The 27,977-nt window shown below is 49.7% G+C and overlaps 1 protein-coding gene across 1 annotated transcript; it reads left to right on the top strand.

Annotated features, from left to right (window-relative positions):
• The first annotated feature begins 9 nt into the window (after positions 1-9).
• Positions 10-27,970, top strand: Cpsf3 (cleavage and polyadenylation specific factor 3). Its single transcript, XM_048353434.1, has 18 exons — positions 10-186; positions 3,804-3,867; positions 5,343-5,440; positions 6,379-6,507; positions 7,489-7,666; positions 8,619-8,708; positions 9,192-9,342; positions 9,981-10,156; positions 11,208-11,366; positions 13,058-13,204; positions 15,505-15,657; positions 17,960-18,068; positions 20,005-20,103; positions 21,769-21,863; positions 23,631-23,718; positions 25,169-25,238; positions 25,930-26,026; positions 27,658-27,970. Exons 1-18 carry the CDS (start codon positions 137-139, stop codon positions 27,757-27,759), a joined length of 2,055 nt encoding a protein of 684 aa, XP_048209391.1. The 5' UTR covers positions 10-136; the 3' UTR covers positions 27,760-27,970.
• Positions 27,971-27,977: the final 7 nt, after the last annotated feature.

Raw genomic sequence — 27,977 nt, 5'->3', positions numbered from 1 at the left:
CCTCGCCGGAAGTCCCGGGGCGGAGCGTGGTGCGCGGTCGCCCGAGTGCCGGAAGTTGTGTGGTGGTGGATGGAGGTTTCCTCCGCAGCTCGTGCGGGCTGTGCTTCCGTCTTCGCGGGCCCCGGAGACCTCCAGGATGTCCGCGATTCCCGCCGAAGAGAGCGACCAGCTGCTCATCCGACCCCTGTAAGGGAGCGAGCGCCCGGGCGCGGCCGCCGGCCGGGGGAGGCGCGCGCGCAGAGCCAGGGCTGTGGAGCCGCCCGGACCCGCGGGCCCAGGCCCCGGCCCAGCGGCGACCCCGGGAAGAACCTAGTGCTTCTCACCGTCCGGGACCCGACGCGAACCGAGATGTGGGAGCGAGGAAGCCAGTTAGGGGCTCGCCCTGGGCGCCACTCTCGAGGCTCAGGGGGTGGCGGGCTGGTGGGAAGGCGAACCGGAGAAAGACGGAAACTGAGCCCTGGAGGGCCAGAGGGACGCTGCCCTTCTGCGGGACAGGGCCTGCTGCAGTGCGTTTTGTTTGGTGCCTGTGCGGGAGCTTGAACTCGGGGCCTGGGCACCTTAGCTTTTTCACTCACGTCTGGTGCTCCACCGCTTGAGCCACAGCTCCACTTGGCAGGTTTCTGCTGGCTAATACGAGGGAATGGGCTGGCTTTGAGCCGTAGTCCTCAGATCTTAGCATTCTGAGTAGCTAGGATTACAAGTGTGAGCCACCAGCACCCAGCTTCTAACACATACATACATACGTATATATACATACATATGTATATATATATATCTCCAATCCTGGGCCTTGAATCAGGGCCTGGGCACTGTCCCTGAGCTTCTTTTTGCTCAAGGCTCGCACTCTACCACTTGAGCCAGAGCGCCACTTCTGTTTTTTTCTGTTTATGTGGTGCTGAGGAATCGAACCCAGGGCTTCATGCATGCTAGGCAAGTGTTCGACCACTAGGCCATATTCCCAGCCCTCTACAATATTTTGTAGTAGACGGAGAAGTGGATAGTGGATACTTACTCCCACAAATGGGCAATTTGAATCATCAAGCATATTTATTGCTCAATATTGGAAATGTGCACTGCACGAATGCACATCCTTTACATATATGCTCCATCTGTGTTCATTGAGCACCTACTGGGAACAGAGCCCAAGTTTCCCTGTACTTAATTCACACCTGCCATCTCTTCATATTCTGGAAACACTGAGCTAGTGTCAGCACCTCAGCAGGCACAGGACAGAGTTCATTGACAGGTCTTTCGGAGTCAAGCACAGAACTAAGTGGAAAGTACTGGACAGAGGCTAGGGGAATAGCGGAAATTACTTTGGAGCCTGCCCTGAAATCCAGTCTCTACCACTTGGCTAGGACAGCCACCTCACGGGACCCCTTCCTTCATGTGGAAAGAATAACATGCATTGTGAGGAGTAAAGATCTTGGGATGCGTGTGGTAAATGACAACTCTTTAATAGCACAGGTAGGCATTGAACTGCTTGCTTGCCCATTGAGTACAGAAAGGGCTTTCTAGCAGGTGGAAGAGAAGACCTCCTGCATCCTGGAGTACACGTGTGCGAGCTTGAATAGGAAGTACAGGCAGTGCAGGGGCCAGGGGGTTCCAGGCAGAAAAAATGGCATGTGCAAAAATGAGAGTAGTCAACTTGCAGCCAGTTTGCTCAAAGTTACACCTAACATAGCAAAGGAGATATGACAGGTTATCTGGGTCCAATTTATATATCCTATAGAGTTTGGGCTTTCACTATGTCCGTCACAGGAAGCCAACAAGGGAATTGAAGCACATGGGTTGCAGTGGGAATTATATTTCGGAAGGTCACAGTGCAGCAGGTGAATGAAAGATGTCCTCATAGCATGTCATTGGGATGGTCCAAGGTTAAGTGATGAAATCCTGTAATCAGTAAGTTGAAGGACAATAGTGGGAAAGAAATGGGTGTAGGGAAATCTGAAGTCATCAGTATTTTATTACTGATAGCTCTTAGTTACCTGACAGGATCTGTGAAAGCATGCTGAAAAGTGGGGTGTTAGTAAAGAGAGTACAGTAGGTGAGGCAGTATTGGGCGGTATTCAGTTTTGTTTGTACAGCTTTGTTGAGATACACAACATAGCACACAGGTCACTCATTGAAAGTGCAATTCAGTGGGGGTCTGTGAGGCCCAGAGTTTTATAACCCTCACCACTGTAGTTCTAAGACATTCCCATCATTTCAGCAAGAAACCCATCTCTAATAGTAGTCACACTTTTCTCCCAAGCCCCTGTTGCCACTAACCTACTTCCCTAAAGATTTGCTTTACAGTGACATTTGATGTCTGGCTTCTTTCACTTAACGTAGTATTGCCAAGGCTCATGATTTGAGTTTTTATTCATTTGATAAGCATTTCTCAAGGTTAACTGCATGTCAAGCACCATAGTAGCAGTAAAAATGAATATTTCATTCTAGTGAGATGCAAGCCATAAACAATCACTTTAGGTAGCTGCGTTCTGCTACAGTCATGCAGATTGTAGCTAGCTTTGAAAAAACAGGCTTGGGAAGGTAGGTAGTAAGGGAAAGCCTTGGGGAAGATGACATTTGAATGAGATCTGCCTGGTTAAAGGGGCCAGTCATGTGACTTGCGAAGTCAACATTCCAGAGCCAAAGGCTCAGTTTGGCCTATTGAATGTGAGGTGCCCAGCTGAGATCCCAGTTAAGAGGCAATGTATATATCGGAGCACTAGAACATGTGTTTAAGGGAACACTTAAGCACTTGGGAGTCATTGTTGTATCCAAAATGATACAGTTGGGAAGAGGGCCAAGGAGAGAATTGAGAATATTAGCAAGGGTGAAGAGAGAGTCAGGGAGGCAGCTAAGTGTGAAGTAGAGAAGCAAAGCCAAAAGACAGGACCAGAGCATGGCGCCAGAGAAGCAAAGGCAGGCAGAGAACCCAACGGGAGGAATGCTTACAGCTGCCTGGAGAAAGAGTTGGGTGAAGACCACACGTGGCTTTTGGTGCTTGGTAATGGCATTTCAGAGTAGACAGTGGAAGTCAGTCTGCACCGAACTACGGGGACGGAAGACGAGGGAAAGCTGCAGGGAGAGGGCCCAGTTCCTAGAGCGCTGTTGGGGGACGCGATGAAGTGGCACCAAAGGAGATGAGAACTGAGCGGTCTGAATGGGGTTTAAGAAAGACCGCAACCTATTTCCCTTCTCGTGGTCGAGTAGAGGTGAGGGAAACGCCAGTGACAGCATTCGGTTCCCGAAAGGAGGGCATGGAGGGCATAGAGTCACATGCAGGCTCACCTCACAGAGTGGCCTGTTGAAGGAGAAATGGGAAGACGAAAGTCAAGTAAAGAAGATGGAGGACTGGGAGGCAGGGAAGGAGCAAAGCTGGGAATCGTTACGGCAACTGGAAAGCTGAACGGTGGTCACTGAACAGGCAGTATCTAGGGTAGATGAAGTGGAAGGCCTGGGGTTTGTGGTAGCTCCCGTCCACTGTGATTTTTTTGAATCAGTGGCCAACAGTAGGACCCTAGTTTGGGTAGATCCATTTCCTGCTTGTCTCTTTATAAACTGAGTTCTTGAAGTCAGATCACTGAAAATAGGCAGTGGGATGCAATTTTAATTGCAAGAAAGATTGAATTTATTAGGCTCAGGTTTTTTGGGAGGTTTGTTTTGTGTGTGTGCGTGTGTGTGTGTGTGTGGCAGGATTGGTGTGGTGTTGGTTCCTGAGTGTTGGGATTGCAGGCATGTACCACCACACCTGGTTTAAGGCTTGGTTTTGATTTTTTTTTTAATAACTTTATTTTATCCTTGAATTTTTACAGTGGAGCTGGCCAAGAAGTAGGAAGATCATGTATTATTCTGGAATTCAAAGGAAGAAAAATAATGGTAATTATCATTATTATCATTGCTATTATTATTTGATGCTGGGGATTGAACCTGGGGCCTTTTGCATTCTAAGAACATGTTCTACCACTGAACTATTCCCTCAGGGATCATTCATTTTATAGGTTAACAGAATGGCTCTGTCTATACTAGGTGTTAGGTCTTTTCCTAGGAAATTAGTTTTCTACTTAGTTCCCAGAAAAATGTTAAAGAGCATATGGTATGTGCTGTATTATGCTGAGAAAACTAATATACACTTGTACCTCATAGTTTGACAAAGCGCTAAATAATCTAAGAAGATTTATTTTGAGGTTGTAAAAATGTCAAGTCGGGAAGTAGAGCTGTGGCTCAAGTAGTAGAGAGATAGCCTTGAATAGAAGAGCCCAGGGACAGCCCAGGCCCTCAGTTCCAGCTCCATGACCAAAAACAAATTTCAAAAGATGCAAACCAGATCAGAATCTAGTAAATAACAATATTAAGAATAATATGCTAGCCAGGTACCGGTGGCTGAAACCTGTAACTTGAAACTTGTTTGTTTGAAGTCTGTCTTCTGTTCTTGGGAGTGTCTAGCCAACCTCATTATTCTTCCAGAGCTCACGGCTCTGGTCACCCCAAAGCAGCAGGAGCAATTGAGCGCTATAGTACCCAGGTAGGCTTTGGCATTCTTCCTCTCTGAGCCTGAGAAGGAGAGAGATTACAAGATATGGTTTCTAAGGTCCTCAATAGCAGTACTCAAGTTTGTAATCCTAGATTCTTGGGAGACTGAGTTCTGAGGTTGGAAGTCAGCACAGACATGAAAGTCAGTGAGACTCTTACCCCCAACTAACCAGCAAAAAGCCAGAAGGGAGTTGTGGCTCAAGTGATAGAATGCCAGCTTTGAGTAAAATATGCCCAGAGTCAAGGCCCAATACTTGTGCACTTGTACAACCCCCCCACACACACACATAGAAAAGCTGTGCAGTGGCTCGTATGCCTTTGATTCATCTTTAGTCTCTACTCTCCCATCTTGAACAGGTCTATGATACTCACAGTCATCTCTTTAGCCATAAAAGAAGTCCTAATGACCAGCCTGTAAGAATTGCTGACGCCTCTCTTGGCCTTTCCCAGCCAGGGAGCTGCTTCTTCTCATGAGCCTCTCGCAGCACAGTCGGGAGCAGCAAGTCGACAAACTTAAAATGCCTACCATCCTCAAATACCAGAGTTCCTGAAAAAGCTCATTTCTTATAGTGACCCCACCAAAAGCAGGTGGAAAGATATCTTGTGTTTTGCATCTGATGAGATTTAATTGTCAGCTGTGTTCTAAATTTGGGGAGCTAGAGTTGATAATGGACCTTCATATTTAATAAGAATTGCATTTCAAGTGGTTCATATGTGGGTGTTGATAATGTGGGTGGCAGACCAGGTTAATTGGCTGTCTGCTGAATGAATTTCAAGAAAATAAGGTATAGGCAACTCTGACTTTGTTCTCTCTCTTCTAGCTGGACTGTGGGATCCACCCTGGCCTAGAAGGAATGGATGCTCTCCCTTATATTGACTTAATTGACCCTGCCGAGATTGATCTCCTGTTAATTAGTCAGTAAGTCTTTTCCTACAAGAGTTTTGTTTCTAGGTTTGGGTTTGGGTGTGTATATGTATTTGAGCTGGTCCTAGGGCTTGAACTCAAGGTCTGCACACTGTCCCTGAGTTTTTTTGTGCTAAAGGCTAGTGCTCTACCACTTGAGCCATAGCTCTACTTCCAGCTTCTTTTTTTTTATGGTTAGTTGGAGATAAGAGTCTCAGGGGCTTTCCTGCCTGGGCTGGCTTTGAACTGTGATCCTAAGATCTCAGTCAAACAAGTAGCTAGAGTTACAGCTTCAGCCACCGGTACCTGGTTAGCATCTTCTTCTTAATATTGTTATTTACCAGATTCTGAGATTTTGTTTTTTAAAAAAACCAAGAATTTTCTACTACGAAACATACTATAAGTATCTGCCTAAACCAGCACTGCCTTTTATCTTCCTCGGCTAGAAGGGTACTGGGAAAAGCTCACTGGCCCCCCTCTCTGTGCGGCCCACTGTTGGACGGGGAAGGAGGTAGTGAAGATCTCGAATCCCTGTCAGAGCCTTCCAGGATGTCTCTGGGGCCTCACTGCTTGTCCCATTCTTCTAGCACTTCATATAAGCATGGTGACATTCCACTAAACTGTTATCATTGCTGACCGTTTTGTCTACTAATTTACTGAAAACACTTTGCTATTTAAAGAAAAAACAGGGGCTGGGGATATGGCCTAGTGGTAGAGTGCTTGCCTCGTATACATGAAGCCCTGGGTTCAATTCCCCAGCACCACATATTAAAAAAAAAACACAAGACAACTTTACAATTGTTTCCTCTATGCCTCACCCCTGCCTCTGCACACACCTGCTCTTGCTTGACTCCAAGTATTATTACGTAATGGAGGCTTCGGAAGCAGCAGCTTAGCTGCTGGTGGAGCTTGGTGGATCATGTGTGAATTTGTTCCGTCTTGTTTGTTTGAAGCTTCCACTTGGACCACTGTGGAGCATTGCCCTGGTTTCTGCAGAAGACAAGTTTCAAAGGAAGAACATTTATGACACATGCCACAAAAGCTATTTATAGATGGCTTCTATCCGACTACGTCAAAGTGAGGTAAACGGCTTTCATCCCAGCTCTCAAAATAGAGAACATTCCGTGTTTTGAAATACGGTGGTAGTGTGTTACTCTCCAGGTTTAGTCATGCAGGAATGAGCCGTTGTGTGTCAGACCTTGCTGCCTTTATATCCTTTTAGGTTTACACCTTTTTAAGGTGTTGGTAAGTGTACCTGGGCCTACGTCACAAACATGGAGGAAAGGCACTGTAAATAGCATTTCATAATTGTATTACTATTTAAGGTCAAATATTTTTTTTTTTTTTTTTTTTTTTGCCAGTCCTGGGCCTTGGACTCGGGGCCTGAGCACCGTCCCTGGCTTCTTCCCGCTCAAGGCTAGCACTCCGCCACTTGAGTCACAGCGCCGCTTCTGGCCGTTTTCCGTATATGTGGTGCTGGGGAATCGAACCTAGGGCCTCGTGTATCCGAGGCAGGCACTCTTGCCACTAGGCTATATCCCCAGCCCTAAGGTCAAATATTTTAAGCAATGTTACAATAATATTCTTTAAATTTTTATTTTTTGTTATCTGATGAGAGACAATTGCTAAAAATGTTGCATGGGGGAAAAATTTTTAAGCAAATCACAAAACAAGTTTCGTGGGGAATGTCTTGCCAGTTGTAAGAGGAACATCCCTTCCCTATCAGAATGTTTAGAGCATCTGTGTGATACCTGCAGTTCAAATTATTAACCTTCAGACGTTGTCTTAAGCCGTATATGATCGTGTTTGCCTGTAACAGCATTGCAGAGGCTGAGCTAGGAGGACTGTAATTTGAGATTGAGTGCTTAGTGAGACATTGTGTCAAAAGACAACAACAACTGTATCTAAAGTTAACGGTTTAATTCATTAGTAGCAAAGGAGTAGGAAGTTATCCTTAGTATTGCCAGTTAACATTTAAACAGTGCTTACATGCCAAACAGCAGCCTTTGGTCTATTGTAAAACATCTTGCACTCTGTTCCTTTTGTTACCTCTTTCAATTTAGTAATATATCAGCAGATGACATGCTGTATACAGAGACAGACTTGGAAGAAAGCATGGACAAAATCGAAACGATCAACTTCCACGAAGTTAAGGAGGTTGCAGGAATCAAGTTCTGGTGTTACCATGCAGGCCACGTGCTGGGAGCCGCCATGTTCATGATCGAGATCGCAGGGGTGAAGGTAACGTGCCCAGAGAAGCAGACCTTGCTGCGGCCCACCTGCTCGCTCGCCTAGGGCTGCTCTCGGGCTGCACATAGTCACGTGGGAAGCTTTGAGAACCTCCTCCTGAATACGTCTAAGAAATACCGGACCTAGAGGCCTGGCCTTGGCGTTTTCCTTGTGAGGCGACCTTCCTTTGCACCCTGGGGTGGGAGCCAGTGTTCCACGTTTCAGCTAATCTTTTCAACTGCTCGTCTTTGAAACTTTTTGCGCACTGAATTGCACAGTGTATCAAGTCAGCTATTCTTGCACTTTACTGCAGCAGCACAGAAAATGGGCTGGAAGTGGCGCAAGTGCTTATCTGATTTTCATCTGAAACTTGATTTGCCCCTCCTGGCACCTCCTTCATCGCCAGACAGGACTCTGTCCCTCCAGAGATTGCATTCTATCAGCGTGCCCTTTTTCCCTTTCCCCTTACTGAGAAGTACTTGATCAGGACTTGTGGGTGATTCCAGGCTGCTTTCTTCCCATTAGTTAGGAAAGATAACTGGAAAGCAGAGTAGGTGTTGGTTCTATGACTACCTCACACATGGCGAATTAACACACAGCATGGGATCTTGTTCATCAATTGCAGGCTTTGTCATTTAGTTTTGTTACTAGCTTTTTCAAGATTAAAATCTTGACTAGCGGGGGCTGGGGATATAGCCTAGTGGCAAGAGTGCCTGCCTCGGATACACGAGGCCCTAGGTTCGATTCCCCAGCACCACATATACAGAAAACGGCCAGAAGCGGCGCTGTGGCTCAAGTGGCAGAGTGCTAGCCTTGAGCGGGAAGAAGCCAGGGACAGTGCTCAGGCCCTGAGTCCAAGGCCCAGGACTGGCCAAAAAAAAAAAAAAAAAAGAAAATCTTGACTAGCAATATGAGGCCTACCCTGAATCTTAATTTTCTAGTGTTTGTTCTTCTTCCTTCACAGCTTTTATACACAGGAGATTTCTCAAGACAAGAAGACAGACACCTAATGGCCGCGGAAATTCCTAATATTAAACCTGATATACTTATCATTGTAAGTATTACTGCACTGTATTGCGACTAGTGTAATATAGGCAGAATTTTTCTTTTTGTGTGTGTGTACAAGTCCTGGGGCTTGAACTCAAGGCCTTGGTGCTCTACCACTTGAGCCACACCTCCATTCCCATCTTTTTCCTGGTTAATTGGAGAGAAGAGACACAGATTTGTCTGCCTAGGTAGGCCGGCTTTGAACCTTGATCCTCAGATCTCAGTCCCCTGAGTAAATAGAATTGCAGGCATGTGCTGTCGGTGCTCAGCTTGATTCCACTGTCTACAATGTTTGTATTACTTCGAATGCTTTTACTTACTCTTTTTTCCAGTTGACGTGTGTAATAACACTTACAATTAACAACAGGTGCTCAGGTGAAGGACATGTTAACGGAGAAATGAATCTCTTTGCCTCAACATTTTATGAGCATTTAACCCTTCAGGTCTTGAGGGGTGTTGGCCTTGGTCTCACATAGCTGGTCTGTTTTAGGAATCTACTTACGGGACCCATATCCATGAGAAGCGTGAAGAGCGCGAAGCAAGGTTCTGCAACACTGTCCACGACATTGTGAACCGAGGTGGCCGCGGCCTCATTCCCGTCTTCGCGCTGGGCAGAGCTCAGGAGCTGCTCTTGATTCTAGGTATCTGGGAGGCTACTAAGATACATCATTTACTAAGACACCAACATGGCCTTGCTGCGTCATTCCACCTTTCTTGGCTTTGGTTTCTTCATTTACAAACGGGGATATGACTGAGGGCTCGTGGCTCATGCTTGTAAACCTAGCTGCCTGGGAGGCTGAGATTGAGGACTGAGGTTCGGAGCCATCCCGGGCAGGACAAGTCTATGAGACGCTTATCTCCAATTAACTATAGAAGCCAGAAGTGGAGCTGTGGCTCCAGTGGTATAGCGTTGGCCTTGAACAGAAAGCTCAGGGCAGCACCCAGGCCCTAAGCTCAAGCCCCATGACTGGCAAAAAAAAAGATACTGCAAGATGAAGTGTGTCTTTGAGGTATAGACAGTTGTGGACCATTAGTCTGTTATTCAGTAAACATTAAATGAAGCATTTGTTAAAAAAAAAAACCCACCAACAAACACTTCTCTATCTTTGGTCTATGAACACAACATTCTGCTTAATTTTGTTTTCTTAACTCATTACAATATAATTCTGTGATAACTCTTGGTTATGTGAATTTTGAAGTTATTGCTAGGTATCATTTATCGTTTGAATTATATCCAGCATGTAACTGAGCCACGTCGTTTCTTTCAAAATGGCCCTAGATGAGTACTGGCAGAATCACCCTGAGCTGCACGACATCCCCATCTACTACGCATCCTCGCTGGCCAAGAAGTGCATGGCCGTGTACCAGACGTACGTTAATGCCATGAACGACAAGATCCGAAAGCAGATCAACATCAATAACCCCTTTGTTTTCAAACACATCAGCAACCTGAAGGTGAGTCTAGGCGGGGACTGCAGGTCGCTCCTGGCGGTGACAGGCTGGCCGGGTCCTCCTCTCAAGGCCCGCCTCTTCTCGGTCAGCCAGGGTAGTCCTCCACGACAGCAACAGGGCAGCAGCTGGCGTTGTATTTGTTAGAGGCAGGGCCTGGCCACATGGCTCAAGCTGGCTGTGATCGCATTCTCCTTCGGCCTCAACCTCAAGTGCCGGGATCAACGGCATTCTTTGTTTTTTGTGGTTTTTTTTCTTGCCAGTCCTGGGCCTTGGACTCAGGGCCTGAGCACTGTCACTAGCTTCCTTTTGCTCAAGGCTAGCACTCTGCCCCTTGAGCCACAGTGCCACTTCTGGCTATTTTCTGCATCTGTGGTGCTGAGGAATCGAACCCAGGGCTTCATGTATACGAGGCAAGCTCTCTTGCCGCTAGGCCATATCCCCAGCCCCAAACAGCATTCTTTGTTACTTAAGCAGATCTGCCACTTACTCTGAACGGCCCCTCCTCCCAGTGTTTACAGTTGCTAATAACTTGCGGCTCTTGCCATAGGAATTCAGTCTTGACAAGAAAGATGGTATGCTGTCTAACCAGGTTCTCTGCTCTCATCTAAAGCTAATTGTCTTCCTGATTAGTACTACAAATTCCAGATTTAATTTTCCATAGCTTTACTTTTCAAGAGTATTTGATAAAATCTGATTTGATGACTATCCAAAATAACACAAGTTGTAAGTGGCATTCCAGCCCTGAGAATAGTCCTGAAGTGTTTAGCCACATCTGGGGAGTTTGGCGCTGCATCCACCGACTGTTGATCACGTTCCTCTGTAGCCGCTGGTCTGCTGTTGGGTGGTTATACCCTCATACACGACTTCCATTGAAGTAGTCCTTTAAGTGACTCAAGTTTTGATTACTTAAAATGTTGACTAGATTTGCCTCGGGCCCTCTCAGTAGTGTGATGAACCTTCTGGCTCCCATTTGGTTACTTAGAAGTGAGGGACGGTGCTCTGTCAAGCCTGGGTAGCTGATGGCGGGCGCACTGCACCTCCCTTGTTCCTCCAGAGCATGGACCACTTCGACGACATCGGCCCCAGCGTGGTCATGGCCTCCCCGGGCATGATGCAGAGCGGCTTGTCCCGCGAGTTGTTTGAGAGCTGGTGCACCGATAAGAGGAACGGCGTCATCATAGCGGGGTACTGCGTGGAAGGCACGCTCGCCAAGGTCAGTCCGGGTCTCCAGGGACCTGCCGGGTCGTCCCTCCTCAGAGCTGCACGAACCGCACCAGCCTTAGCGACTTGCCACTCAAGTTGCTCCTTCAGAACACAAGTTCTGATTCAAAAAAAAGAGACCGGAGACAGGTAGCTAAAGAGGAACCGGTTCGCGCAGACACTGAGTGACATAACGACACCTAGGAGGTCAGGGCAGACATTGAAGTTTAAGAAGTGCTCAGCTGGTTACAAGTAATACAATGAACAAATGACCGGAAACCATCTGTGTTTGTTCACACTTGAGTGCCCTCATCTAATGGTGAGGTCTACTGATAAAGGTCAATATCTCTCACTCAAAATGCCTAGGACTGAAAAATTATTATTATTTTAAGATTTTGTAATCTTGGGATTTTGGAATATTTGCATAGGCTTTACCAATCGACTGTGCTTATTACTCATTCTACACTCAGAAAATACTGCATTTTGGAGAGTTTTTTTTTTGTTTTTTTAATTTTCATTTTCAGGCTAAGGGTGTTCATCTGTGACGTCTTCCTTTAAAACCCTGTAGAACTGGCCTGACTGACCCATGCCTATCTTCCCAGCTACATGGGAGGCATAGATCAGGTTTGAGGCCAAGCTGGGCAGAATGTTACGAAGGGCGTGTCTCAGCCGACCAGGTGTGGTGATATGCACCTGTCATGATAACTGTGCAGGAAGCACAAATAGGGTAATCACAGAACAGGTCAGCACGGCATACCACAGGACCCCAAATAAGTGAAACAAAGGGGGCCAGAAGCACAACTCAAGAGGTAGCACCCCCTGCCTAGCAAGCGTGAGGCCCTGAGCTCAACCCTTACTACCACCAAAAGCCATAAGTAAGTAAGCTGCAGACTGCTGAGGTTGACCGCCCACCTTCCTATTGGTGTAAAATGCCTGTTCTTAGCTTCTAGGGAAGAAGATGTAGAAGACGTTGGAAGCTTAGACAAAGCTGTATGAACATCTAAGCATTGGAAACTTAGAGACAGTACACAAACATCTCAGCGTTCTGTTCTCTTGTAGTCTTGTTAAGATGTATTTTATACTCAAAAACTGTGATTTCTCATTTTGACCATTTGCATTACTTTGCATTACTCTATAAGGTCAATCAGAGAGAATATTGGTCCTGTGTTTAAAATGGATTTCCCTTAGATAGAAATCCTCCCATCCAGAAAGTGCCTTTCTAGAGTAGGAGAAGAGCTGGGGATGCATGTTGGTTTTCTAAGTGTGTGTCATAGTTTTCACTTCTAAACACACTGAGTTACAGTCAATTTTCTTACTCTCCTGAATAAAGTTTGCTTACCATGAAAATGAGTATTTGGTACTTCCTCAGTGTTATTAGAGTGATCTTTGTGCTTAGCTTATGGCAAAGCTTAACGTAAGAGTGAATGGCTGCATGAAAAACTGAAAATGTGGGCTGGGAACGTGGCTTAGTGGTGGACTGCTTGCTGGGCTCGATTCCTCAGCACCACATAAGCAGAAAAAGCTAGAAGTGGCGCTGTGGCTCAGGTGGTAGAGTGCTAGCTTTGAGCAAAATAAGCTCAGGGACAGTGCCCAGGCCCTGAGTTCAAGCCCCAGAACTGACAGAAGAAAAAGAAATGAAAAAACTGAAAATGTGCCTGTTCTAATTGGACAGTCTGTCTGTTTTCTTATATTTGTTTTTAACAGCATATCATGTCTGAACCTGAGGAGATCACTACCATGTCTGGACAGAAGTTGCCGCTGAAAATGTCGGTTGATTACATTTCTTTCTCTGCTCATACAGATTACCAGCAAACCAGCGAATTTATTCGGGCTTTGAAGCCGCCTCATGTGGTTAGTGTGTGAATTTGCTCTATAGTGAGTTTAGTTACTCTGAAAGAAGAAAAGGCATGCCCTGAAGCCCCCCAGGCCGGCCCAGCAGCCCTCTGTGCCCTTGCTTTGACCTTCACCCCCCCCCACACCACCCTCGTGTTAGGCAAGCACACACTCACCCCCTTCAGTTCCTGCGGCCCTTCCTCCGGTCTCCGCTCAGCTCAGCTCAGCTCAGCCCCTGTTGATTCGTTTGCCGCAGCCTGCCCAGTAACCTAAGAGCCAGGCTTCAGCCGCTTGTTTGAAGTCAGCTCATTCCTTACCTGCTGTGTTTCCCTGAGCGAGCTGGTTGCCTCTCTGTACCTCATCATAGGTAGGGATGGTAATACTACACAAGGCCATCGGGACAACGAAGTAAGAAAGCATTTCATAGGATAATTGGTTAATAACGTATGGAAAAGCAAGAGTGGACAAAGCAAGAATAATTTGAACAGAGAAAAGTCATTATAGTGAAACAGATATGACACATCGCTACATGAAGCCCCTTATTAATATCACTTACCTGTCTCTTTAAGCTTTGTGTAATAAAATAGTTATATGCTTTGATGGAGTTAGCAAGAAAGAGAAACTGAAAATACTATGTACTTTTAATCAGAAGAATACCGTGGAACTTAGGTCTGTAGAAAATAGATTTTAAAAATTCCCTTTTGACATGTAAAAAATGTAGTTTGGAGGAAATGGTTGGTTTGTTACCACAAAATGTTTTTATTGAAAATGTGTGTAACATACAGTATGTATTTTCGTGTAAATTCGGTGGCATTAGGCCATTTCACAGTCAAAACTTCCCATTGCGCCACCCAAACCCTGCCCAGCGGTCCCCGTGCTCTGCTCTCGGCCCTCGTGACGTGACCGCTAATGGACGCGCTTGCCGTCTCTCTGTGACCTGGGTGACTGTGTAGGTGCTTTCCGGGTTCATCTGTGTCGTGGCGTGTGACCCGACCGCGTGCCCCGTGCCAGGTGATGGATGCTCCAGCATGTGCATGCGTCACTTTACCCGCCAGCCCATCGCTGCGGCCTGTGGCTTGGACGAGCGTTTCTGGGGTGCGTCGAGCATCCTCTCACGTACTCCCCGTTAGTCTGTAGGTGCTCAGGGGCCCGAGCGTCGCCCCTTCAGTGGTCAGGTTCATGGGTGGACACGTCATGTGTCGCATGTACGCGTGGCGTGCATGGCACTCCGCGTTTTTCTGGTTGCCTTGGCCGTGGCCGTTCTCGGGTCGTCAGCCAGGAGGATTCCGTCTTCTGCTTGCTCTGTCGTCCGGTTCATCTTTGCTGTCCGTGCTCTTCTCTGCGCACTGGGAAGCCCTGGATTCCCGCAGCAACCCGCCGCCACAGCCTCGCTCTACAGCCACGCTTGCGTCCCAGCAGGGGCGGGCAGTAATAGCCGGCATTTGCTTGTTGAGTGTGTGCATTGAGTGTGTGCATGTGCCAGGCGCCCCACTAGTGATTCACGTGAGGTGACTTGGTTAATCGTAACCACCGGCCACCCGAGGTGAGGCCTGACACCGCTAGCACACGCCAGCGTTCCGTGTTCACCCCAGGTGACGCAGTGGTGAGCCTCTGCCCGGGAATGACGTAACAGCCACACGTCACCAGCCCGGCGGGAGCGGCTAGCCAGTGGGCCAGAGCTAGGACAAGAGGTGTTACAAAAGCGGACAGAAAGCCAGCATTGCTGTGTTTGCCTGGAATCCCAGCACAAAGGAAGCTGAGGCAGGAGGACCGAGAGTTAGAGGCTAGCCTGGACTGCACAGTGAGCCTCTGTCTCAGAAAACAACTACAGCCAATAAAAGAAAAATGGAAAAAAAAGGACTGGTAGCCAGTGCCCTCCGACAGTTCATTTGGTCCTGAAGCCCTGTGTTCACTTTGCTTCAATGAAGAAGCTCCTCTCAGAAGCGACTCCTTCCCCTCGTGAAACCTTTCTTTTATGCTGTACGTTAACTGAGAAAGCAGGAGTAGCTCCAGACCGTTGCGTGTGGGGTTGCGGGGAAGGCAGGGTCAGCCTGGTCCAGCCCTTCCCCACGGTGGACAGGGAAGCCTGGGAACAGAAGAGGGCGGGTCTCACTAGCGACACTGCCAAGACGCTTCTGTACACAAAACGGGCAGGAGAGGCTCTCAAAGCAGAAGGAAGAGGTCTGTGCAAGTCTGGCCGCCGGCCCTTACAGCTAGTAGTGGAGTCAGTCTTCAGGTCTTTCGTGAATTTAATGCACTTAAAGGCCGTCATTTTCCTGAATGAAAGATATTTCTCTTGTAAATTTTGTTCTGTGTAGATTTTGGTCCATGGGGAACAGAATGAAATGGCCAGACTGAAAGCAGCACTGATTCGAGAATACGAAGATAATGACGAAGTTCACATAGAGGTTCACAACCCTCGGAACACAGAGGCGGTGACCTTGAACTTCAGAGGGGAGAAGCTGGCCAAGGTAAGCGTGACGCCCCCTCATCCTCGCCGTGTCTTCTGTGGGGGAGGTATTCTCTATGAGAAGATGGCTTTCAGAAGGTTGAGGCACGGGGACCCACGAGTGCCAGACCGGCCTGGCCAAATGCAAGACCCACTCTACAAGGGAAAGGGGAAAGAAACCCCACCTTTAGTCACATCTCTTGGGGTGCTCATTTCCGTCCTCTTAGGATGCTACAGAGATCTAAGCCTGATGCCGCTGCACTTCTTTTGCAATACTGTCACTTCTCCAGGTGGAAAATTTTGAGATAGATTACATCTTAACACACTTGATTCTTTAATCAACATCTCCACCTTGTGAAGGTAAACGGGCATTACAGTTGCACCATAGCCAGTGCGAAGCTGTGCTCACCTCTCGTAAGAATCTGAAGATAGGCCATGTCTCTATGGATGCGTGCTTGGTCTGGCTATGATAGAACACAGAAAAATTGTCTTAAGAAATCCTCAGTTTTTATGGTAAAATATAATGCAGAATTGAAAACTGAAAAAAAAAAATTGACATAGTTAACACCTTATCTAGGATTTTGGAATTCTGCAAGCACTTTGTGTTTTCTGGGTTTTAGTTCAGATGTTTTTATTTTTTTGTAAGATATGTCTAAGGCAAACGTTTACACAGTTTATCTAAAATGATCAGCCGTCCGCTCACTTTATATAGTGCACACCAAGGCCGAGGGGAAGCCGCGGCTGGTGGGCAGCCATTCTTACAGTTGAAGTAAGGGAAAACAAACAGAAACCTCAGCCGAGGCTTTGCTCGGGGAAGCAGGCCGCGGTGGCCACCGCTGAGTCCCCGGCCCACCAAGCCTTCCAGGGCTCCACATGGGCCCGGCAAAGAACCCCTCAGGCTCGGCCTGTGGGGCTGGCAGCGGCCGGCAGCTGTAGCCACACTTGACGAGATGCCACACTGAGCCAGTGAGAAGCTGAGCTGAATAATCACCATTACGTTGTTGCGAGTCATGTCAGTTACTTAAAAGCACTGGCAGCCGGGCGCAGCTCAGCAGGCTTGCCTGGCGGGCCGTGGAATGGAGCCCTGGTGTCGCCAAAAAGTTCAAGATTCGGGGTAGCAGGGAAAGGAGGGGTGACTGGCGGAGGGTGGGGCTTGCTTCAAGGCACACCCTGAGGTGTACGGAAATACCCGGTGAAACACCCTCATACTACAAGTGTAGATGAACTCAAGCATGTTTTAAAATGGAAGGTAAACGCACTAGCTTTGGGTTTTTTTTGTTTTTTTCCTGTTTTTAAAATCCCGGTCTGGGAGCAAAGCTCCTTCCCCAAAAGTCAGCAGCCTCGCAGCCACGTGAAGTAGAGCCCTCGCCGTCCCTCGCCATCGCGGTGGCCAGGACGGGTGTGTGTTCTCGCTTAGGCCGCGGTGGCCAGGACGGGTGTGTGTTCTCACTTAGGCCGCGGTGGTCAGGACGGGTGTGTGTTCTCGCTTGGGCCGCGGTGGTAGGGACGGGTGTGTGTTCTCACTTAGGCCGCGGTGGTCAGGACGGGTGTGTGTTCTCACTTAGGCCGCGGTGGTCAGGACGGGTGTGTGTTCTCGCTTAGGCCGCGGTGGCCAGGACGGGTGTGTGTTCTCGCTTAGGCCGCGGTGGCCAGGACGGGTGTGTGTTCTCGCTTGGGCCGAGGTGGCCAGGACGGGTGTGTGTTCTCACTTAGGCCGCGGTGGTAGGGACGGGTGTGTGTTCTCGCTTAGGCCGCGGTGGCCAGGACGGGTGTGTGTTCTCACTTAGGCCGCGGTGGTAGGGACGGGTGTGTGTTCTCGCTTAGGCCGAGGTGGTCAGGATGGGTGTGTGTTCTCACTTAGGCCGCGGTGGTAGGGACGGGTGTGTGTTCTCGCTTAGGCCGAGGTGGTCAGGATGGGTGTGTGTTCTCGCTTAGGCCGCGGTGGCCGGGACGGGTGTGTGTTCTCGCTTAGGCTGCGGTTGCTAGGACGGGTGTGTTCTCGCTTAGGCCACAGTGGTCGGGACGGGTGTGTGTTCTCGCTAAGGTAAAGGTGCACAGGCTGTCATCCCGAGAGTCTACAGGGTGGTGGGTGGGAGGAGGAGCCTTTGGGAACTGCCCCCCGCCCCCGTGCCTGTGAGGGCTTTGAGTCTGAGCAGCCACCCCTGCTGTCCAGCGCACCCCGCTCCCCCTCGACCTTCCCCATGAGCTCGGCACCGCCCCGCGCCGGCAGCCGCACCTCCTCTAGCTAGCGTGCCTGGGCTGGCTGTCTTTGACAAGCTGTTTGTTCTTCAATTGCACTGTTCTTGTTGTTGCTGTTGTTTTAGGTGATGGGCTTTTTAGCAGACAAAAAGCCAGAACAAGGCCAGCGAGTCTCAGGAATACTTGTTAAAAGGAACTTTAACTATCACATCCTTTCTCCTTGTGACCTGTCCAGTAAGTATCCTTTTCAGTGTCAAGTAGAATTTGACCGCAGCATGGAAAAAATGTCCTTAATCTAACAGCCACACTTTAACACCTCAGTAGTATCACGAGAATTGGTGACAGTAATCTAAATAGCTTTGCAGAAAAATAAACCTTCCCTGGACTCTACTGAGTCACTTAAGTTATTTGGGAACCACTCTTTTTTTTCTTCTTTGCCAGTTTTGGGCCTTGAACTCAGTGCCTGCTTGCTGTCCCTTAGATTTTTTTGCCACTCTGCCACTTGAGCCGTAGCTCCACTTGCAGCTTTTTTGCTGGTTGACGGTAAGTCGCTTGGTCTTTCTCGTCCAGGCTCCTGCGTAGCTGGGATCACAGGAGTGAGGCTCAGCTGCCGCCGGCTGTCACCATTCTTCTCACGTTGAGAACAAGTTCACCCCTGAGGCTGGCCGACCCACCCTTGCTGTCCTTGTAGCTACCTGTTGGCTGCCGTGTGTAACAGAGCGCAGGGTTCTTCTTTCTGGGCTGTGTTTGGCCCCTCCCGGGGTGCTGTTACTTGGTTTGGTTTGGTTTGTTGTGGTCCTGTTGATGGAACCCGGGCCTTGTGCATACCAAGCAGGCACTCTACCACTTCACTACATCTCCAGGCCTTTCTATTTATTTCGATGCAGGGTTTCACTTGTGATCAAGTTCAATTAAACATTTGGTGTTTTTTGTTCTTTTTTTGTCAGTCATAGAGCCTGAACTCAGGGCCTGGGCTCTGTCCCCAAGCTCTTCAGTTGAAGGCTAGCGCTCTACCACCTGAGCCACGGTGCCACCTGTGGTTTTCTCTGGTGGTTAATTAGAGATTAGATTCTCAAGGACTTTCCTGCCTGGGCTGGCTTTGAACCACAATCCTCATATCTCAGCCTCCTGAGTAGCTAGGATGACAAGCCTGAGCCACCAGCACTCAGCTGACATTGGATTTTTTTAATGACCTGTAGATTTTTAAGTTTGTTATTGGTGTTGGGACTTGGTGTGAACAAAACATGCCCTCTGTTCCCAGAGTTATACCCCAATCTTTAATGGCCTGTAGTTTCTGTCTCTTGCTGGACCTACGTATTCTTTACCATTCTAAAAGAATACCCGGAAGTAGAGAACAAAATCTGTTAGGTTTTAAAAGAGGAAAATTAGGAGTGGAGTCTGGTTCAAGTGGTAAAGCACCTGCCAAGCAAGCACAAGAGTCTGAGTTCAAACCCTGAGCTTGCAAAACTAAAGGGGGAGGGGGAGAGATTAATTACAGCCTAATTTTAGCATTACATCAGACTTGCAAATAGGAATCACCAACCATACACCACACTGCAGTCTGTAAGGAAAAAAGTGAAAATCTGCACAAAGCTAAAATGGGTTACATTTAAGTTTGTAAATTGCTTTTTTCCAAAGTGTATACGCGTTTCCATGTGAGATTTGTCTACGTATATTTAAGCCATTGATAGATACTTTTCCATAGTATTATCTTTTAATAAATAGTGCATTTAGTTGTACTTGTATTTGCTAATGAATTACAAGTGTTTTATGAAGTAAGCAATAGCAGCGGAATTCAGGCATTTATCTGTGAGATTCGCCAGCTATCACCTTTCAGCCCCTGACTGTGTCGCCTGCTCCTTGCTGGGCAGGCTGAGGGCCCTGACGCTTCGGCCAGGCTCTGGGCACCAGGAGCCCCCACGCCCCGTGCTGGCCGTGACTCCCCCGCGTTCCGAGGAGGGGCCTGTGGACTCCCAGCACGCGTGCGTGCGCGTGTGCGGAGAGCAGGAGGGCTGCCAGTCAGCCAGCAGGAAAGAGGCCGCTCCACGGGCCTGGGGGTCCAGACAGACGCTCCTTCCTCGGCCCTCCAGGAGCTGGGGCTACAGCGGGGGCCGCCGTGCCCGCATGGTATGTCCCCTTAAAGTGTATTTGTTCTGATTTCCTTTTCCAGATTATACTGACCTGGCCATGAGTACCGTGAAGCAGACCCAAGCCATTCCATACACGGGGCCCTTTAATCTGCTTTATTACCAGCTGCAGAAACTGACAGGCATGTCTGCTTACGTTGTTCTCCCCCACCCCCTCTCCCGCCCCCCGCGTCACTCTGTAGAGACTGGTTTAATATAGGTGTATAACATCATGTGCTTTGCTTTCCCTTTTTCAGTAAGCTACTTCTCCTTCTATAAATAGATGTTGTTTAATTTTGATAATCGTCTCCAGATTTTTTTTTTTTTTTTTGCCAGTTGTGGGCCGTGAACTCAGGGCCTGAGCACTGTCCCTGGCTGCTTTTTGCTCAAGGCTAGCACTCTACCACTTGAGCCACAGCACCACTTCTGGCCTTTTCTATATATGTGGGGCTGAGGAATCAAACCCAGTGCTTTGTGTATACAAGGCAAGTACTCTACCAATAGTCCATATTCCCAGCCCCTCCAGATTTTATTTTTACGTCACATCTTAATGTCATCTGTTATCTTTAAGTGAAATTTCTGAAAAATTGACTGTGCCTAACATTTTTATCTGCTTTTTTCTTTGTCCGGTGGAAATAATTTTTCTGATTCCATTAGCACGTGTCTATACAACAGGTTTTGCAAGAGGTCCTGCCCACTGGCCAAAGGCCAGGGAGAGGATTTTGCTTGAAAGGCTTTGTTCATTTAACATGATCAGTGGCAAGACCTATACAAAGTGTGATGTGTTCCTAACCAAGCAAGAGCGGGTCAGATCATAACACTTTCCGTTACGGCGCTCTTCATCGTTCATGTAGTACCGCAAGGGCATGACACAAACCGTGCACACTGACATTACAGTTAGGGGTCACACGCACACAGGCAGTTAGCGCGGTGTGTCTGAACTGACGCTCAATTATTGAGCAGACATCAGGAAGACCAGTGAACTCTGCCCTTCCACAGTAGATCTTCCTGGGCGGTGCTAGAACCCAGGGCTCGCAATCACTGTGGAAGTAGTTGGAGCGCTTATTTGTGCTGGTGGATGGCCAAGTGTCTGTGCCAGTGTAGGTGTTTCAGTATCACTTACATGTGTTACTGATAGATTCCTTGTGTGTGTATGTGCTGGTTCTAGAGCTTGAACTCGGCCTGGGCACTCTCTCTGAGCCTCTCTTACTCAAGGCCAGTGCTCCACCACGTGAGCCACAGTTCTACTTCTGCCTTTTTGATGGTTTACTGGAGATAAGACTCTCACAAAGTTTCCTATGCAGGCTGGCTTCGAACTGCAATCCTCAGATCTTAGCCTCCTAAGTAGGATAGAATATTGTCCAAAGTAAATTCTACCCAGTAAATCCTTGTTATATGAATTTTTTTTTTTTTTTTTTTTTTTTGGCCAGTCCTGGGCCTTGGACTCAGGGCCTGAGCACTGTCCCTGGCTTCTTCCCGCTCAAGGCTAGCACTCTGCCATCTGAGCCACAGCGCCGCTTCTGGCCGTTTTTTTTTTTTCTGTATATGTGGTGCTGGGGAATCGAACCTAGGGCCTCGTGTATCCGAGGCAGGCACTCTTGCCACTAGGCTATATCCCCAGACCCTGTTATATGAATTTTGACAATGTCTTGGGATCATTAGTTTAAGCAATTAACATAAAACTTATATAAGTGAGGGTTTTTTTATTATGTTATTATGTAGCAGCTTTATATCAGCTCTCTGTAAACAAATGTCTAGAAGTTTGTAAGACCTTTATGTAACTGTTACAATTACCTTGTTTGTTTCAGGTGATGTAGAAGAGTTAGAAATTCAAGAAAAGCCTGCTCTGAAAGTGTTCAAAAACATTACTGTGGTTCAGGAGCCGAGCATGGTGGTTCTGGAGGTGAGAGGGGGCACGCACGTTAGCCAAGGAGAGGGTGGGGTCCTCTCCAGGGAAAATGACCCCCGACGGTATGCATGTGTTTGTCTTTTCTTCCCGCTGGGCATTGCTTACGTAGTTCCCAGAGCACAGAAGCCACTAGCGAATTGTGGCTCCATTTCCATTTGTGTGGTAAGTGAGAGTTATCATAGAAGTCTCGGGACGTGGCCAGCTCAGGGTGTCTCCCACTACATGGAAACACTGTAAACTTTAATTCTCTTACATGTAAAACCACCTCAGCCTCACGGAGTGCTCTGTACACGAGTGATACTTTGAAGTGGCTCAACTCCCAAAAGGTTAGCAGTGCTGATTTAGGTGAAACCAGATGCAAAAGAATTGGGTCGTGAGGCCGTCTGGGCGGCGGAGTGCTGGCCCGCCCCGTCCTCCGGCACGCACGCACGCACGCACGCACGCACGCAGGCACGCACGCGTCTCCGCTGCCTCTCGCCACCCGGCCCGAGCCTCTGCGTGCGGCGCTGGCCGGCGGGGGCCTGCTGAGTCTCCAGGACTCTGGCAGGCGGTGCTGGTGCCGGTGCTGGGCGGCCCGTCCGGGAGCGCGCGTTCCCCAGGCTTGGTAAACTGAGACTCATCGCCCACGTGTGAATCGGGGCTGGAACTTCACTAAAGGAAATGTGAAGTCACACAGGCTAACGTGTAAAAGGCTAACATCAGAGGAAGAGGAAACGTTAGAGACATTACGTGACTCTTACTCCTAAGTACTGTCGGGCTTGGTTTTGTGTAGAGTTGTCAAAGGAGTTCTTGGAGCAGGGTTTTCAGGGTCAGGAGTGTGGAGAGGTGACACAGATAGGGACAGCCTTGTTCTGGAAGTCACTCACCTGGTCCACCCACACGTGGACGGTGGGGGCCTTGTCTAGAGCCCCGGACACCTGAAAGCTGACCAGTGGATCCGCGAAACAGAATATGGAAGAGCCGCCTGCCCTCCCGCTTGCGGGGGTGGAATGTGGAAGAGCCGCCTGCCCTCCCGCTTGCGGGGGTTGAATGTGGAATGGCTGCCTGCCCTCCCGCTTGCGGGGGTTGAATGTGGAATGGCTGCCTGCCCTCCCGCTTGCGGGGGTGGAATGTGGAATGGCTGCCTGCCCTCCCGCTTGCGGGGGTGGAATGTGGAAGAGCCGCCTGCCCTCCCGCTTGCGGGGGTTGAATGTGGAATGGCTGCCTGCCCTCCCGCTTGCGGGGGTGGAATGTGGAATGGCTGTCTGCTCTCCCGCTTGCGGGGGTCGAATGTGGAAGAGCCGCCTGCCCTCCCGCTTGCGGGGATAGCGCCACATCCGAGCTGTGCCTGCCCTGTGGCCAGCCTGGGTTCCATCACAGCACGGATGCACCTGAGCATGTCCTTGTGAACCTCTCACCACACCGCCTGTGCTACGCACACCAAATCATTAGGAATTGAAGTTCAAAGCCAGCACCAGCAACTGTCTTACACATGCTGAGTCCGCTTTCGGTTTTGGAAACCAAAGCCAACAGTCCTGTTTGTTAGGAGAATGAAGGGACCACACGGATAGACCCCTTCGCCGCAAGCAGGTGCTAACGAGCTGAACTTTCCTGAGTCCAGCATTGCTCATCCCAGTGAGCAGGTTGTCAGTTTCGGTGAGGATGGTAGACAGACAGACGGACACAGCACCTGCCTGTCTGCAGCGCCATGGCTGGGGGGGGTAGAGTACAGCCTGTGTTTGACCTCAGCTCTGTTTTCCTAACTCTGCCTTTGCTTTCCAGTGGCTGGCAAACCCTTCCAATGACATGTACGCCGACACCGTGACAACCGTGATTCTGGAGGTTCAGTCAAACCCGAAAATAAGGAAAGGTGCAGAATTACTCCATTTGTGTCGATTTCCTCTTCCATTTCCTCCCTATTTCTGTAAGCTAAGCAGCAGTTCTAAACAGAACACCAAATCTCCTGATTCCTTAGACCGCTGTCTGCGGGTCGGGCTAGCTGTGTGTAATCACACCGGCATGTGCGCAGCCGCTCCTGCCTGCCCCGCCCTTGCCTCTAAGCCTGTGTTTATCTCTGCCCAGGCATATGTGTTTCTAGAAGGCAACAAATGGTCAAGCCTGAATTGTTTTTTAAACCATTCAGCCAGTCTGTGTCTTTTGATTGGAGGATTGAGACTATTAACATTTGGAGTTAAAAGACAGTGTGTAGTATTTCCTGCCATTTTGTTGGATTTGTGATGTTTGATTCTGCCTTACTCCTCCTTTTCATGATTGTATTTCTCTCCCTGTCCTGGGTGTAAGATTTCTTGAAGTATCTGCTGTAGCACTGGTAGGTATTTAGTGATAGGCCAGGGCATCCTTAAAACCCCATATTCAGAGCTGGGCACTGGCAGCTTATGCCTGTAATCAATAGTTACTCAGGAAGCTGAGATCTGAGATCGTGGTTCCAAGCCAGCCTGGGCAAGAAAGTCTGTGAGATTCTTAGTTACAAAAAGCCAGAAGTTGGGGCCCCAGAGGGGGCTGGGAATGTGGCTTAGCGGTAGAGTGCTTCCCTAGCACGCATGAGGTCCTAGGTTTGATTCCTCTATACAACATAAACAGAAAAAGCCAGAAGTGGCGCTATGGCTGAAGTGGTAGAGTGCCAGCCTTGAGCAAAAAGAAGCCAGGGACAGTGCTCAGGCCCTGATGAGTTCAAGCCCCAGGACTGGAAAAAAAAAAGCCAGAAGTGGAGCTGTGGCTCAAGTGATTCAGTGCTAGCTAGCCTTGACTACAAAGCCCAGCAATAGCGCTCAAGCCCTGGGTTCAAGCCCCAACACTAGCACAATAAATAAAATAACCCTTTAGTGAGGGTGGCGTATCTTGCTGGATTGTGTGGTATTTTAAAGCTCTTTCTGTGGTTCCTTAGTAGGAACGTGAGGTAAAGTGATGGAAATGTGTTTGCCTTAGCAAGCACGTGGCCCACATGCTTGCTGGTCCCTTGTCTGTAGTGAATCTGCCCTTATCAAGTAGTCGCCCTGTGGCGGGGTGCCAGGGGCTCACGCCTGTCACCCCAGCTACTCAGCAGGCTGAGATCCGGGCCTCGAGGTGCAAAGCCAGCCAGGGCAGAACCTTCCCCGCGAGACTCGCACCTCCCACTAACCGCTCAACAAGTGCAAGCGGGGCTGGCCTCGAGGAGGCCGCGCTCGCCCGGCGCCGGAGACCCTGCGGTCACGCCCGCCACCCACCAAACAGAACCCTAGGCGGCTCATGGTGAGGCTGGGTGGGGCCGGGCGGCTCGGCGGCGGGAGACTGAGCGCGCCCCGTCCCGTCCGTCTGTCCAGGTGCCGTGCAGAAGGCGTCCAAGAAGCTGGAGATGCACGTGTACAGCAAGCGGCTGGAGGTGATGCTGCAGTAAGTGCCCCCCCCACCCCCCCAGTCCCCCCACCCCCCCCCCCCCCGCGTGTACAGCAAGCGGCTGGAGGTGATGCTGCAGTAAGTGCCCCCCCTGCCCCCCCACCCCCCCCAGTCCCCCCACCCCCCCCCCGCGTGTACAGCAAGCGGCTGGAGGTGATGCTGCAGTAAGTGCCCCCCCTGCCCCCCCAGTCCCCCCACCCCCCCCCGCGTGTACAGCAAGCGGCTGGAGGTGATGCTGCAGTAAGTGCCCCCCACCCCCCCCCCCGCGGCCCCCATCAGCCGCTCCCCCCCCCCCCCCCCCCCCCGAAGCCGCCACTGTCCCGCTGTGTCCTGGCCCTGCATCAGCCGGCCGCGCCGGGTGCACGGGAGCGGGGAGCGGGGAGCGCCAGGCCGCGCGCTCTGGGGAGGGGGCGCTCCTGCGAAGCCCCTCTGGGTACCGAGCGTGTCATGGGACCCCTCACACTCGCCTCGAGCGCCGAGTGGGCCTCGCGCCCTCCCCCCGGGCGCCTGATTTCCCGATGGTTCTCCCGGTGACACACTCGGTGGCCCTGCTTCCCGGTGAGTGAGGAATCGAGGAAGAGCGTAGGTCTAGAAGCTTCCTGCTTGGGCGCGTGTGGCCCCCTCCCCAGCACAGCCGCCCCGTGCGGGCTGCACTCGCCGCTGACGCCGCCTGTCTGTCTGTTTTAAGGGACATCTTTGGAGAAGACTGTGTCAGCGCCAAGGACGGGCCCTTCCTGAGCGTCACGGTGGACGGGAAGACGGCCAGCGTGAACCTGGAGACGCGGGTGCGCGGCTCCTCCCTTTCACCACCGTGACCCCTGACCCGTGACCCGTGACCCATGCCTGCTTTGGTTCTTGCAGCTCAGCATTTTCTTCCAGGGCGCCGCTCGCTCCTGCCACACGCAGAGTCTCCGAGTTGTCGTGTGGCGGGCTTCCCCTCACCGCGTGTGACGTTCACGAGCTGAGTGGGAAGGCGGCTCTGCCGCACAGGGCCGCGGCGGAGGAATCTAGTCATTCGACTAGACACCGTCCTCCATTCAAATTGCTTTTGTGTAATGAGTTGTGCAGTGCTTTGGGAAAGCACTAGGCTTATTTGACCTCAGCAGACAAACGAGAACATGAGCCAGATCATTGACTAGAGAAGCAAGTAAACCAAAAATGGTTCCGAAACATTAATAGAGGAAACACGGTCGTGGCGTGGGAACTGCCACCGCTTAAGTGGCCCCCGGAGAGACGATCAGGGACCCCAGAAGCCGCAGCTATGCTCAGGCACGGGGGGAGGGGGGGGTGTGCACGGAGAGCGGGAGTGGAATGAGGTGGCGCCCTCCTCCTCCAACATGCCATGGAGGGCCTTCACCCACTGGATTCCACCTGCTGGACTCAACCAAAGGAAAGCCACGGTCAGTGATGCCTGGTTTAGCATTTATCAAACGACCTAGCAATGTCACCTGGCTTGGTGCATACAGGTGTGCCAGGCCCTGCCAAAAAACAAAAGGGAAAGGTAAGAAGCAAGAATCTGAAATACCCAAGAGGAAATAGGCATTGACCAGCATGTGTGGCGCATGCTTGCACTGGGTGCCGCAGGCCCTGACCTCAGAGAATGGCGCGGACTGCCCACTCCGTGTCCCTATGAGGAGAACGTGACACGAGAACACTTAGGTGATGCAGATTATCCCATTGTTTTTAAAAAGTATATGCATGAAGCTAAGAGTCTAGAATGTTCTACCTGAAATGTTAACAGTGGTTATCCTTAGGGTATTAGGTCTTAAATTGTTTTAGTGAGGGAGGACTACAGCGTTTCTCTCTGTGTGTGTGTGTGTGTGTGTGCGCGCGTGTGTGTGTGCGCGCCAGTCCTGGAGCTTGAAATCCGCCTAGGCACTGCTCCCCGAGCTTCTTTTGCCCCAGGCTGCCACTTGAGCCACAGTTCCATTTCCAGGTTTTTGGTGATTAATTGGAGCTAAGAATCAGGGACTTTCCTGCCTGGGCTGGCTTTGAACTGTGATCCTCACATCTAACCCTGCTGAGTAGCTAGGATTACAGGTGTGAGGCACTGGTGGCCAGCCTACATGATTTGTGATTTGTGATTTGTGAGTGCGTCCACACAGTGTTTTGTAGTTGAGTTTTAAGAAGTAATTATCAAGGCTGGGTGACTCAAGTGGCAGAACACCTGCCTAGCAGGCGCGAGGCCTTGAGATTCATTAAGTCCAATATAATAGCAGATGTTGAGTAGATTCCCACAGGATTGCTCGATTTATCACTGGTCATTCACTTTGAGGTAAACGTGTTCAATTCTCTTATTCTCCTTCCTTCACCTTACATTCCCTCCTCCCAGCCCGTGCCCAGTCTCCAGTGTCTCCCCTCCCCCCCTTTCCTTCATCCTCAGCACGGAAGGACATGTTTGTGCTTTCACTTGCAGACTGTGGAGTGTGAAGAAGGAAGTGAAGACGACGAATCCCTCCGAGAAATGGTGGAGCTGGCGGCACAGAGACTCTACGAGGCCCTCACTCCAGTCCACTGACCGGCCACTGCGTCCCTGCGGAAAACTCACACACCTGACTCCACTTGTGTTCCTTCAAATAAAATACCTTCGATTCTCCGGGTTAGCCCCGAGAAACATCACATGACTTGTATTCCAGTAGCTTCAATCTGGCTTAATATGTCCAGTATTCTGGAACTGCTTAATGAACTGCCCAGTAACTTAGAATCCAAAGGAAGAGAAATGTAAATGGTTCCTAT

The sequence above is a fragment of the Perognathus longimembris genome, chromosome 8 (assembly GCF_023159225.1).
Source record: "Perognathus longimembris pacificus isolate PPM17 chromosome 8, ASM2315922v1, whole genome shotgun sequence".
Lineage (NCBI taxonomy): Eukaryota > Metazoa > Chordata > Mammalia > Rodentia > Heteromyidae > Perognathus > Perognathus longimembris.
The sequence above is the reverse complement of the archived record's forward strand: the minus strand, read 5'-3'. Positions and strand labels throughout refer to the sequence as shown.

Bases quoted from the DNA above. Each gene is read 5' to 3' on its own strand.
- Cpsf3 (XM_048353434.1), top strand. From the start codon at position 137: ATGTCCGCGATTCCCGCCGAAGAGAGCGACCAGCTGCTCATCCGACCC. The intron at 187-3,803 runs GTAAGGGAGCGA...GAATTTTTACAG, and splicing joins CAGCTGCTCATCCGACCCCT to TGGAGCTGGCCAAGAAGTAG. The intron at 23,719-25,168 runs GTGCAGAATTAC...CCGTCTGTCCAG, and splicing joins AAACCCGAAAATAAGGAAAG to GTGCCGTGCAGAAGGCGTCC.